Source organism: Enoplosus armatus, chromosome 12 (genome assembly GCF_043641665.1).
Source record: "Enoplosus armatus isolate fEnoArm2 chromosome 12, fEnoArm2.hap1, whole genome shotgun sequence".
In the NCBI taxonomy this organism is placed as follows: Eukaryota; Metazoa; Chordata; class Actinopteri; order Centrarchiformes; family Enoplosidae; genus Enoplosus; species Enoplosus armatus.
This window is the reverse complement of record NC_092191.1, coordinates 11,057,708-11,071,353: the sequence shown is the minus strand read 5'-3', so window position 1 is coordinate 11,071,353 and position 13,646 is coordinate 11,057,708. Positions and strand designations below refer to the sequence as shown.

At 41.4% G+C, this 13,646-nt stretch overlaps 2 protein-coding genes across 2 annotated transcripts in view; both read left to right on the top strand.

The window, feature by feature from the left end:
• zmiz1a (zinc finger, MIZ-type containing 1a) overlaps nt 1–5,820 on the top strand; it is a 29,957-nt gene extending 24,137 nt beyond the window's left edge. The window contains exons 9-21 of the mRNA XM_070916501.1: nt 877–1,056; nt 1,174–1,242; nt 1,345–1,510; nt 1,659–1,800; nt 2,342–2,552; nt 2,734–2,839; nt 3,009–3,169; nt 3,284–3,351; nt 3,447–3,515; nt 3,608–3,903; nt 4,265–4,446; nt 4,989–5,270; nt 5,532–5,820. Of these exons, the coding sequence (XP_070772602.1) occupies nt 877–1,056; nt 1,174–1,242; nt 1,345–1,510; nt 1,659–1,800; nt 2,342–2,552; nt 2,734–2,839; nt 3,009–3,169; nt 3,284–3,351; nt 3,447–3,515; nt 3,608–3,903; nt 4,265–4,446; nt 4,989–5,270; nt 5,532–5,639 (2,040 nt within the window). The 3' untranslated portion in view covers nt 5,640–5,820. The remainder of the gene's footprint in view (nt 1–876; nt 1,057–1,173; nt 1,243–1,344; nt 1,511–1,658; nt 1,801–2,341; nt 2,553–2,733; nt 2,840–3,008; nt 3,170–3,283; nt 3,352–3,446; nt 3,516–3,607; nt 3,904–4,264; nt 4,447–4,988; nt 5,271–5,531) is intronic.
• Nucleotides 5,821–10,424: 4,604 nt separating this feature from the next.
• Nucleotides 10,425–12,142, top strand: ppifa (peptidylprolyl isomerase Fa). Its single transcript, XM_070916633.1, has 6 exons — nt 10,425–10,568; nt 10,691–10,721; nt 10,856–10,944; nt 11,032–11,128; nt 11,772–11,847; nt 11,946–12,142. The coding sequence occupies exons 1-6, from the start codon at nt 10,425–10,427 to the stop codon at nt 12,079–12,081; spliced, it is 573 nt and encodes a 190-aa protein (XP_070772734.1). The 3' UTR covers nt 12,082–12,142.
• The last annotated feature ends 1,504 nt before the right edge of the window (nt 12,143–13,646 follow it).

Sequence of the window (13,646 nt, the reverse complement as noted above, 5' to 3'; positions counted from 1 at the left end):
CTGCGGGTGCAAAGCCAGCACTAGGTAGTAGGTAGGCACTAGTTTTTATGCCATTGTAGTCTATTTTTTTGCGTCTGTGCTTTTTTCAAAACGAACGTGTTTGCGCCAAGCTGAGGCTGTTTGTGCTGATTAGGTGACGCAGTGCAATTTTAGTTACAAAACTACTTTTTGTGTTAAAACCTGCTCAGACCAACTCTTATTGCAAACGCAGATATTGGCAGAGGCGCACGCACACAGACCTCTCCAAAATAAATACCTTTTGTGTATGTTAAGTTTTTCTTTCTATTTGCTACACTTTTTTAAATACTGCAGATTGACATGTGCATCAAAATAAGATTCTTACCAATAATATGATCCACATGAGTTCCATAAAAACTGTTCTGTTTGATGAGTGAGTTTCCCACAACAGCTTGTAGTGTGTCGGATCTTTTATGTGCAGTTGATTAAACACCTCTAGTCATCACACAGCAGCAGGATTTGAGAGAGGGGCTGTGCATAATTTTATACACGGATGGCACAGCAGCAGTGACTTCATTAATTATTTAAATCTCCCCACAAGGTGACAGAATCGGTCAGGATCTAACAGTAATTAATGTACTGTGTGTACTCACAGATTCCAAGTTTAACAGTTAAATCATCTGAAGTGACGCGGCTACATCAAATCTGCACATCTGACATTTTTATTAAAAGCAAAAGCAAAAGTCCAAAGTCTTTTTTTTCAATTTTGTCTTTTGGTTCATGTCAACGGTCACCAGAATTGCATAAAAATTGTTGGTCACGCCCTTATGTGTTTTTGCTTGCATTTGTGCTCCATTTCTGTAAAATAGAGCCCTATTTGTCGTGTAGCACCTAACCTGTTTAATGTTTTTCTTCCAGGCAAGTTACGGGGGTCAGCAGTATGGGCCGAACAGTCAGTTCCCACCACAGCAGGGACAGTACCCCACATCAAACGCCTCCCGGCCGCTGCCGTCTCCTAACTACCCCGGCCAGAGGATGCCAGGGCAGCAGGGCCAAGGACAGTACCCACCTGGCATGCCCATGGGCCAGTACTACAAGGTCTGTTATGCCGCACCTTTCATCCATCTAATCCATCCATCTTTGGTACAAAATACATGGTGTCTGGTGCTATAAGGAACTATATCAAATTATTATTGTTCTTTATTTCCTTTACAGCAAGAGCCCTTCAATGGTCAGAGCACCAACTTCTCTGGAGGTGGATACTCCTACAGCCAAGGCAATGGGGTATGTTTTTAGCAAGACCTTTGTGCTGACATGTGACACATTCATGTATGTGAAACAAGTTATACAGATGTTTTAATTATTTCACTTTCCTGCCTTTTACAGCCCCCCAGGCCCGGCAACTACCCCCACTCCCCTGTCCCTGGAAACCCCACACCCCCTATGACCCCAGGAAGTGGTATTCCTCCGTACCTGTCGCCAAACCAGGATGTGAAGCCTCCGTTTCCACCCGACATGAAACCAAATATGACAGCACTACCGCCCCCTCCAAGTGAGTATCCCAGCAGTTCTGAAACAGGCGGTTCATATGACGCAGTTGTTTGCTTTTGTCCTTGTGCTCTTTTAGTTAATCTGACGCTTTGTGTGACTTTACCAGTGCTGGATTAAAAGTCAACCCCCCTGTTTTTCTTCGCTACCAGCAAACCCCAACGAAGAGTTGCGGCTGACGTTCCCTGTCAGGGATGGAGTGGTGCTGGAGCCGTTCCGCTTGGAGCACAATCTGGCTGTCAGTAACCACGTCTTCCACCTTCGACCCTCCGTCCACCAGACCCTCATGTGGAGGTAGGACTACTACAAGCCTCCACTTCCATTATATTTGTTCCCATGAGTGCACAATCTGCACCAGTCAGTTATTTTTCTGCAGTAAAGAAACTTTCTGTAAATGACACAAATATCTTCCTGTTCTAAAGGCAACTTTTTGTCATTAACTCTGTCCCGTGTAATATCAAATGTTGTTGCTTGAATTACTTTTTGAACACAAGATAAAGTCATTATTGTAATTCTGCATGTGTGTGGTTGTTTTGGGGGCGTAGCAGATGTTAGAGAACGATGGAGAACCTGTATATGGGCAGAAACTGGGCTATGAGGAGATATTGTTCTGATAATGTTTTGACTGGATGTTAGGGATATATTGTATGTAAACTGTTGAAAATGCATATTAAATTACACATCTTTAATGTCATATACTATTATTTACTCTTTGACAGTAAGAGTATGAGATAGTTTTAAGCGAAATGCTCACAGACACAGGATCTGCACTTGTTCTTAGTTTTTCTGAATGTTATCGCTAACCGCTGACACTCTTGTCCATTTACTCCCATAGGTCAGACCTCGAGCTGCAGTTTAAGTGCTACCACCATGAAGACAGGCAGATGAACACCAACTGGCCCGCTTCCGTCCAGGTCAGCGTCAACGCTACGCCCCTCACCATTGAGAGGGGAGACAACAAAACCTCCCACAAAGCCCTGCACCTGAAGCACGTATGCCAACCTGGAAGAAACACCATCCAGATTACAGTCACCGCCTGCTGTTGTGTGAGTACACACTATCAGAACAATGTATAACTACTAACAATACAGGAGTGTAATTACTTCATTCAACAGAAAGATCAGCTGGGATGATTCACACTGATGATTTAACTTAATAATATATGTGCTGTGCTGAATAGACTCTGGTTGATGTTCTTTGTTTTCATGTTCTTGTGTTGCTTTGCAGTCCCACCTGTTTGTGCTGCAGCTGGTCCACAGGCCATCTGTGCGATCCGTCCTCCAGGGGCTCCTGAAGAAAAGACTCCTTCCTGCAGAACATTGCATTACCAAGAGTATGGCTAATTTTGTCTATTAGTGTTGTTGATATGCTGTTAAAGCACATCTTAATTACACAAGATTACACCTGTTTCTCCTTACGGTTTGCTTCAAAATAGGTCGTGAAGTACACCTGCAACTGTTCATAAAGTAATGCCTTCCCTCTGAAACGCTTTGTGTTTACAGTTAAGAGGAACTTCAGCAGTGTGGCGGCGTCGGCAGGCAACACCACTCTTAACGGGGAAGATGGTGTGGAGCAGACGGCCATTAAAGTTTCGCTAAAATGTCCCATAACCTTCCGACGCATCCAGCTGCCCGCACGAGGGCATGACTGCAAACATGTCCAGGTTTGTTCAGATTTAAAGAGGCGTTTAAACTTTGTTGTTAATGAAAAATGGTGTCACCTGTCGCTGAGAGTGGGAGAAGATTATTCTGATGAATTGTGATGTTGTTCTCCACAGTGCTTTGATCTGGAGTCCTACTTGCAGCTTAACTGTGAGAGGGGGACATGGAGGTGTCCTGTGTGCAAGTAAGTGAGAAGTTGTTTTTTTTGGGATGTAAAGCTGGGATCACAAATAAGGAATGCTTCTAATGAATTATATCTAATGTTTGTTTTCTTCTCAGTAAAACAGCATTATTAGAAGGTCTGGAGGTGGACCAGTACATGTGGGGAATCCTCAATGCCATCCAAAAGTAAGTTATTTCTCTTTCTTCTGCTAAATCCACCCATAACTTTGAGTCCATTGTTTTAAAAATTCACACTTTCTACTTTCTCCTTTTAATAGTTCAGAGTTTGAGGAGGTCACTATAGACCCTACATGTAGCTGGAGACCTGTTCCCATTAAGTCTGAGCTACACATCAAAGAGGACCCTGATGGACCGCTTGCCAAGCGCTTTAAGACCATGAGCCCCAGTCAGATGACCATGCCCAATGTGATGGAGATGATCGCCCAGCTAGGGCCTGGCCCTGGCCCTGGCCCAGGACCTGGTCATGGCCATGGCCCCGGACCAGGTCCCAGCCCCTACCCCCCGCACCCTGGTCAACATGCTAGTGGCAACGGGGGAGATTACCCTGGAGCAGGTAAAGAAAAGCAGCCGGCATCCAACTGTGTAGATAAATAGCAGGATAGTCAGCTCATTTGTTGGAAAAGTGAGCTGTTTTGCAGTTTATACCAGAAACCACTGATGTATCTCCAGTGCATTAAACAAAGAAACAGCCCCAAGGAGAGTTTTATGCTGAACCTGTTTTAAAATGTTTTAAGCTCATTGCTCTGATAACAGTAAAAAAAAAAAAAAAAAAAAAAGTGGAACATTTATATGCTGTTATGCAACCACTTTGAAAAAATAACTTTTTGCAACAGTGAAGATTCATGAAACAAGTCAACAAGTTCAAACTGCAGTTAACCTCTTGACCAAACATGTTTGCTCTTTTGTCCTTCAAGGCAACAGTTACCACAGCCAAGGGAACTTTGACTTCCCTCACGGGAACCCCTCTGGTGGTGGAGGTGGAGGAGGTCCTCCTATGAATGACTTCATCCATGGCCCCCAGCTCTCCCACCCCCCAGATGGACCTGCTGGTCTCCTCTCGCAGGACAAGCCCCTTCACCACGGCATGAATGATGCAGTAAGTCGACTACCAGGACTGCTTGCTATCCCAAGCCATTGTGCCATTGTAAGTGTGTTTATGGGAATAGTATGTTACTATACAATCCAGTAGGCTTAAATTATGATCATGTTTGGTCTGACTCTTAAGGTTTATGTCTCTAAGTTTAAGTTATTTTGTCCTGTAGCATAATTTGGTACCTTCATTTGTAAAGGAAAAGACAATCCAGACAATCTACAGAAAAGGAGGCTCAGATTTGTTATCTGAACAAGGTGCAGCTTGTGCCTCTAGCCAGCATGTGTGCTCAGTCATGCTCACATGCTCATGTCACCGTATAATGTTGCAGCTGTACATGTCTGCTGATCACAGCTTCCATTTAGAAGGCCTGTTTCATATTATTCACGCTGGAACTCATTTCGCTTTTCCTCTCTTTCTTCCCACGCATCCCTCCCCTCCCCTCCTCCTTAATACTCTCTCCTTCATCCTCTGTCTCTCTCACTTTGTCTTCCTCCTTATTTTTCAATCTCCGTCTCTCTTGCTTTCTGTCTCCTCCGCACCTGCAGATGTCCCATCCCGATCAGTCCCATAACTCCATGCAGCAGATCTTGCATGCGTCTCCCCACCCTGGCAGCCAAACAGGGCCGCCCTTACATCACAGTGGCCAGTCAGGGCAGCCCTTGCATCACAGTGGCCAATCATCGCAGCCGCCTCGCCAGTCGCAACCTCAGCCGCAGCCTCAGCAGCCTGGGCAGAACAGTCATCCCCACAGCGATCTGAACTTTAACCCCTCCTCAGATGGGCAGATGGGTCAGGGACCCCAGGATATGCCTGAACCCTCCCTGGATGTAAGTGTGCCCACTTTTGGGCACCATAAGCTACCTGTTAACAGCTAATTGTCTGCTGCAGCTGCTCTCATCTCTTTGCCGTGTGCTCTGTTTGTGTTTGACTATCAGATTGCTTCTGAGCAGCAGTAGCTGTGTTTATGTGTACACTGGCTTCGACAGACACTTGAGCATGATTCAAAGTCGTCCACTCAGAAAGATAAATATCTTTTTCAGGTTATTTAGCCTTGCCACTCACTGTCTCTCTCTGTCTTTTGTCCACAGCTGCTTCCAGAGCTGGCCAACCCAGAAGAGTTACTGTCATACCTGGACCCCCCCGACCTTCCCGCCAACAGCAACGATGACCTTCTCTCCCTCTTCGAGAACAACTAGCCCTTCGCCTCCCCTGCAAACCCTCCCGCATCTACAGGAGTCGCGATGTGTTTGACTGTCCGTCCACAGACACTTCACCGACCTCCTATCGACACTTCAAGCAGCTTCCTATGCTCACGCGCGCACACACATACACAGCCCCTCAACAGATAATGTGTGGCATAGGAGCACGGCTGAAAAGAGGCGCCTGTTTGGGAACTCCAAGGGAGAAAGCAGGAGCGCCACTCATCCCCGCCCTCCCTCTTTTTCCTCGTGTAAAGATTCCACGCACCAGTTCCACCGCCTGACTCGAAACACACCATTTACAGCCATGTCGGCGGGCACTAAAGTGATATTATATATATACATATATGATATTTGTGACTTTTCAACTGAAAACTGTGCAGCTATAATCATCATGTGTATACAACACAGAGGAGAGACAGAGAAGTGTTGTGGCTTTGTTTTTTTTAATTATGATTTTCCTTTTGTGAAAAAAACATTGTCTTGTAAGAGTGTTTTTAACCTATTTGAAATGTGTTCTTCCAGAACTTTGGCACATGCCATGCCCTTTGACCCCCAGACTTCTGTGTGTGTGTATGTGTGTGTGTGTGTGTGTGTGTGTGTGTGTGTGTGTGTGTGTGTGACAGTTGAATTACTGGAAATCAGAATCAGAGCATTGAAAGGACGAGCTAAAATGTCCTCCAGTGTCAACAGAGGGAACGAGCGCACATTGTGCAATGTAGTGTGTGTGTGTGTGTGTGTGTGTGTGTTGGTGTGTGTATATACCTATGTGTGTGTATGTTTACGTGTCCTCTTTTGTTTGCCTGCGAGCGTGTGTGAAAGACAGCGGGGAGAGAACGTTTGAGACAGAGGAGGGAAGAAAAATATTGAATGGGAGAAAGATAAAACAATCCACTTTAAGAACTGTCTCCGCTCCTCTTCTCCAGCCAGTCTGCAGTTCTTCTTGTGTATTTATTGTAATGTTTCGCTCTTCCTCATCAAATTCAGCACCATTTTGTTCACAAGTGCATGTGTGCCAATGGCTCCTGTTGTCTTTGTCCAGCCTAAACGTGCTTGATCAAATCATTTTTTCTCTCGTCTTTTTATTTATTATTTTATTTCAAAATCATGTTTTTTTTTTTTATTATTATTGTTGTTCTCTTTTATGTGTTTTATCTTTGTCCCATGTTGAAATTAATCAGATACACATCACCAAAGTTGTCCTATGCTTTTTGTAAGGGGTTGGGCCTGGATGTTATTATGTTGGTGTAAGAGCAGGATTTCAACATCCTACAGACGTCTACAGAAGTTTTTAAATCACTGTATTTTATAGAAACGTCTGTGTGATTGTACTGACCTTTCCTTTTGTCGTTTTGTTACTGTTCTGCATCTTTTTGGGGAAAAACATCCTGCATGATCCAACAGTGTTTCCAGAGCTGTTGTATATACCCTTTGTGAATACATTGTGACTGTACAGTACTGTACCCATCTTACTGGCAATTACACGGTACTGTATGTCTGTCAAGGACTACACTCACACACTCACAAACACACACAGAATCCCTTGTAACCAGTCCAATATTGTAACCAATTGATCCAAATGCACTCTCACTGGCCTTGTTTTGAGTACCTGTGTATTGTGTAGATGATGTTTCTCCATTACCCTGTGACAATGCATCAGTGAAAAGGAATATTTGAATTGCTCAGCAGGCAAGTTTTAAGATTTATTTTCTTTTTTTTTTATATAAAAACCAATCAGCTTTAAATGAGCTGTTTTTTTCTGTCTAAAAGATTGTTAATGCAGCTTAGAGATCCAAATTTCTCCAAAAAATGATTTGTTTGATATTATTGGAACAAGTGACCTCGTCCTCTTTATTTAAAGTGAGAATGTGCAAAAATGTCCTCTGGATTGTTTTGAGGCCTGATAATGAGCTTTTGATAACCATACTTAAGCAAAAATGTGTGAACATGATTTGTGTAGTTTCATCACATTTTATGTTGTTTCGAGTTTTAAGTTATTATTTTTGTCCCATGTTTTTATGACAGGTATAATTGGGTTTACACAGTTTTATGCAGTACGGTCATTGATTTTAAAATATACTGTATGTCATCGGATAAAAGTTCCCCCATTTGTAATCCGTTTGAAGAACCAAATATGGCTTTACTAATCTCCAGAATTGATCAAATCACCTGCATATAACACAGCAGAAGGATCAGATGTTGTTTGTGTTGTTTATATGTTTGTTAAAGACAATGCACTGCCGCGTTGGGATGTTTTATTTCCCTACACAGTGTGTAACTCTAACCTTTCACAAAATCACGTCTAGTAATTTGAGAGACACAAATTATACTGTCTGATTGCAGACATTGGAAATTGAGTTGAGGATTTAAAAGAGAATGCAATTAATATTGTAAAATGAAACTTGGGAGAGACCCCCTCCTATTTGCATTACAGGGGGAGGTTGTGGCAGAGGGCTGGGGGTGGGGATGGGGATGTAAGGGATACGTGTATATAATGTAAATGACAAATAGAGACACGTTAACAGAAATGTATTCATTTTCTCCAGGGGGAGTGTGCATAGTGTATTTAGAATTTGTAAAGCTTCCATCCTCCTGTCAGACATTGAATTGGCAAAATGAGTCTGTGTTTGATTGCGTCTGTGCAGACCTCTCTAACCACGCCTGTTCATTTATGTAAGATACTTTATGTGCCCCTCCACGTGGGGTTTCCAAGAAAAAAAGACATTTTTCCTTTGTGTAATATTAAACTTCTGTGTATTTCTCTATTACCTGTGTACTTTATAAAGGTGCTACAAAATTATCTAAACCTTTTGAGGTATAATTGGGACTTGGAGACGTTGAGCTTTGAGTGGCTCTTAAAGGTTGTTTCCAAATTTACAGTTTGTAAAAACTTTTGTCAAATTTATAATTTTTATGCAATTTGGCAAAATATGCTATAAAGGTACAATCTGAAGTGATTGGCACAACAAGTGGCAGTTGTCTCTTTGGTTTTGTACATTCTATGTACAATCATTTCATATTCTAAACTGGTCAGAAAAACATTGTGATTTTTAGTCTTGCAAATCTGTATGTAGTTAGATGACGTGACATCCTAATATTTATCTAATAAATATGTATTCAGATGAAACACAATTAATGGCCTCTGCGTCTTTTGACATACAAAAGTGCAACCACTATGTATTAAACCATTACATACACAAATCCATAGAATATCTACAATACTAAACTATATATACATAAAATTTGCAATATTTGTAAAAAATATTTTAAAATAAATTAAAAAATCATTACACATGTTAATAGTGTTTTTTACAGGCTGGAATAGCACAGAATAATCAGTAGGCCTTTTTCACTGAGGATATTTTGTCATGTCATCGTAGGAAAACCACAGGTGTAAATAATAAAATTAATGATGGCTCAATTCCATTTAGCTGCTTCGATTTCAGGCTCCTTGTATTGTGCATGCTGGAATCGTTAATGTTATTAGTAACACCCGTGCTTTTCCTACTATCACAGGTCAAAATGTCACCACTTAGTTAATTCATAAACTATTATCAAAAAGCGCCTTGTTAAATGTAGAAAAGCAACAAGTTACTTTGTATCCTGTGAGCTGAAATGAATACTGACTGAAAGTAGGTTGATTCAATAACTGCAGCAAATAATCAGCAGCTTTTTTTCTCAAATAATTAGTGAGTCACAAATTGGAGCTGTAAAAAACTGCTGTGGGCCTCAGAGCAATTTTGTGATCGATCCAAGAAGCGTTTAGTGTTCCAGACAAATAAAACATAAGCTCACGCACTTTATGGCTGAATGAGTTCAATGTACCTGAGCTCACAACAAATGATGATGATGATGAAGTTCCCTCCTGGTTAAAACTTTTGCAACACTTGGTGATGATCAGTAATGAGGAGCAAGAATTGAAAATACATCATCATTACACACCTCTTTGTGGTCTATAAATATTAAATAGAATTATGCATTTGCAGTTTTAAAGTAATATATTGTTGTGTTTTGGGGTAGGCAACATCAAACCTAAGTTGGACTTTAGAGGAGGTGGTTCATCACAGTAGTTTAAAATGCAAATGATATCAGAATGGAAAACTTCCTTTTCGGTGCCCACTCCTTGAAATGTAAATATGACTGACAGAGACAAGCATTGTAAAATTTGCAAATGTCAGTCATCAGTTATCCCAATAGCCTCGCATTTCTGTAGAGTACATCTAAATAAACAGCTGATTGACTACGTCATCTCCATCATCATTTCATTTTTATTATGGAAATGTGTAAACAATATGGCACAACTAAAACATTACTCAAGATTATTCAAAGACACAGTATGAATAAATAAAAATACAGAAATATTAGTTCAGCAGTTTTTTCACTGATTTGAAACGCATTAATTTGTCATATAAATAGTTGAAGTTGGGCTTAAAAGGTGAAGAGAAGAAAAAAATCTCACTCAAGGTTCACTGACGTGGTGTTTAAGAAGCTTTCAACCAGCCACATCCTGGATGGAGTTGTTGTCATGGAGATGGTTTAGCTGTTAACACGTCACTTAAGTATAAAATATGATAACCGACTATACATTTTGACAAAGTGAGAAACTCCTTGACAACACCTACGAAGTGGACCTTGTATGTGACATATACAGTATGTCGCTACCTAAACCTCCCGCGTGGTGTCGCTGTTTGTTTCACCACCGTCGCTCTGTGTGACGTCACATGTAAACAACACCACCACCCATGGCCTGCAGGTCCTCCTCTCCCTGTCAGCTGAGTAGCCATGTTACAAATTAAAAAACGCATGAGGTACAGCTCGCCGGGCATTGCCGTTGCGAGGCTGCTTTCCTCCGGCCCCGCCAAGAACCCCGTCGTGTTTCTGGACATCGAGGCCGACAGCGAGGCTCTCGGAAGAGTAGTCATTGAGGTAGCTAGCTAGCTAACTAGCGTTAGCGTTGCTGAGTCTCAAATATTTACAGATAAGGGCAGTGGTTTGCTCAGTGTAAACATTCATTCATGAATTTGTATGTGATTTGTGTTATCTTGCAGTTGAATGCAGATGTAGTGCCAAAGACTGCAGGTATGTTTGACCAGGTTTCTTTAAACATAGATGCTGAATATCAAGAGATACAGTTTTTTTGTTGATAATTTAAGGAATATTTTGCTGTCCTGGACTTGTTCAAATATTAATAAAAAAACAGACTTATTTCACAGAAAACTTCAAAGCGCTGTGCACTGGTGAACATGGCTTTGGATTCAAGGGATCTGTGTTTCACAGGGTCATACCTGAGTTCATGTGTCAGGTGAGATTTACAGTGAAGATGGTGTGTATAAGGTGTACATGCATTGAGTGTTTGCCATGTTGTCTGTTGTTGTGTTTTCTGTTACAGGGGGGAGATTTCACCCATCACAACGGCACAGGAGGGAAATCTATATATGGGAAGAAATTCAAAGATGAAAACTTCAAATTAAAACACACTGGTCCAGGTACAGCTCCACAGCACATTTACTATAAGACTACTTTATCTCTATTTAGAGGAAAAAACAGATAATACTTAATCCATCCATGATGCATAAAGTGGCAGAATACAAGACAAAAACATTTCCACTATTTTCTGACATTTTGAATACCAAACAATCAGTCATTCAAAAACAAATAATTGTAATTTGCAGTTCTTAACTTGTGTCACTCTCCTGGCTTCCTAACAGTATACGTTGCCAGCTTTTTGTCTGTATATTTAATACAGCTGCCTCTCCACTAGATGGCAGTGCCTAATTTCATGCAGCACTGAAACCACCTCCTATATGGATTTTGCAATCCCCAGGTGAATGACCTACTTTTTAGTGAGTCAACATGCATCAATCAAAATAACTCCTTTCTTGAATAAACTTCATCCACATGCTGATTATTTAGTGCTTCACTTGAAAGTGTTGCATAATCACAGTTTGCATCAGTTTCAGAAAAGAGAAAACAGGCCTTCACCCAACACACTTGTAGACTTGTGTCATGTTTCTCTTTTGCTACAGTCAGGCCTTCATTTTATTGGGTCAGTGGTGAAAGGAGGTCAATATCTTGCTGATGGCATCATATTTAATTGATTTACTTGTTGGCCTTTTTTGATCTCTGCAGGAACACTTTCAATGGCAAATTCAGGGCCAAACACCAACGGCTCCCAGTTCTTCATCTGCACGGCTAAAACTGAATGGTAAACACTTTGTAGAACTATTTAAACAGTCATCTTACCACATACAAATCTAATCACTTACGGGCTGCTGAAGTCACTTTTTGCTTCTGTTTTGACAGGCTTGATGGGAAGCACGTGGTGTTCGGGCAGGTGAAGGAAGGTATGGACGTGGTCACCAAGATGGAATCCTTTGGTTTACATGACGGCGGTGTGATCAAGAAAATTGTCATCACTGACTGCGGGGAGATCAAGTAACACCTAAGATCACACGTGGACTTCTGTCGGGTGACTCAGTATGCAACCATTTACTGTTTACTTTATATATTTTTTTCCGTATTCATGATACTTTTGAGGAAGAACTGTCACAGGTGATTCTGTTCTTCCCTAAAATCTGATATTTGAACTGTTTAAAGATCCATAGATTTATCGATTCACTTTTATTTATCATTTATAATAATAGTTTGTCTGAATTATTACAGATATCTTGCTTTTTAACTTTAAGTTTAAGTTTTTAACTCGACTCATCTACTTTGTGTATAATTCATTGACTATGTAAAATGTTCTTATTGTGCAATTACTCTCCATTTACTGCCAAATAAACAGCCATTTTCAGATTTTACTAGCTTAGTACAGGACATTTGCTCTCATGTGCCACCAACCCTGCTGGTTTTAAAGCTTCCTGGAAATGATCCAGCAGCTTTTTTTAGACATCGGCTCGACTTGACTTCCTGTCCATCAGAGCAGGATGTGACATCATGTGACATCCACCTACAGTAGATCTGCAATATTGCATGAATGCAGTTGACAGATGATAGACCTGTGGGCTGTAGCCTCATTGGACATAGTGAATGCAGATGGTTTAATCTGCTGGAACCACAGAGGAACCTGAAAATGTCTTCAGCTTGTATGTGGGCTGCTCTGCCTTCATGGCGTCTTTATGTGAAACACAGAGCGTCTGGAGGAGAGAGAGAGAGAAAAGGAGGCCAGGACATGTCTGAAAGCCAGAGACTGGGTGGTGCTGCTTATCGAGCTAATACTTTATGAAAGTAAATAATGAAGCGACGTGAAAAAGCAGCTCTGGCCCCTAAATGAAACCATATGCGCACTGACCTTCCACCGTTTGTTTGAATTCTCAGATTACATTGTTGCTATAGAGACTTTTCAGCTCTCGCTCTGTTTGAGCTAGAGATGTTGTAACAAACTTGATATAATTTGGGTCCCCACCCTCTGGTTTAGTTTTAGTTATTTGGAATGCACGTCCAATATTGTGCATGGAAACTTGGCCAGAGAAGACGGCGGTGCTGTGGCCAAACGTTTAATACACATGCAAAACAATGACATCTTTACAACTGGTACAAGCTGGTTCTTCAGGCTGTAAATGTCTACATTTATCACATGGCACCCGTGTCAGCTGGTGTCCTTTTTTGTGTTTTGGTTTTCCTGTCTACACTTTGACTCAAAGTGTTGAAATCAAGTCCTGTCAGCTCGATGTGTCTGTTATCTTTCAGCACTTTCACGGAAAGTTGGGGGGGAAAAGTTTTCCAAGTCACTCCCCCTTTTGCGTTACACAACCACCATGAATAATCCATTAAAAACCTCTTTATCATAATCTATACGCTTTAGTCTTACGCAAGACTTCAAGCTTGCACTCAAAGATGCGGCACGGTGTGGCGATGAAAACATATACGGCCTGTAATGAATATTATACAGACAGGAGCTCTCAGAAAACAATGTGTTGCTTTTGGCTGAAATCAAACTCCAGAGTGAACACCTCCCAGTTACTGGTAACAACAACTCAGCAAAGGACCCAAACAAATCAA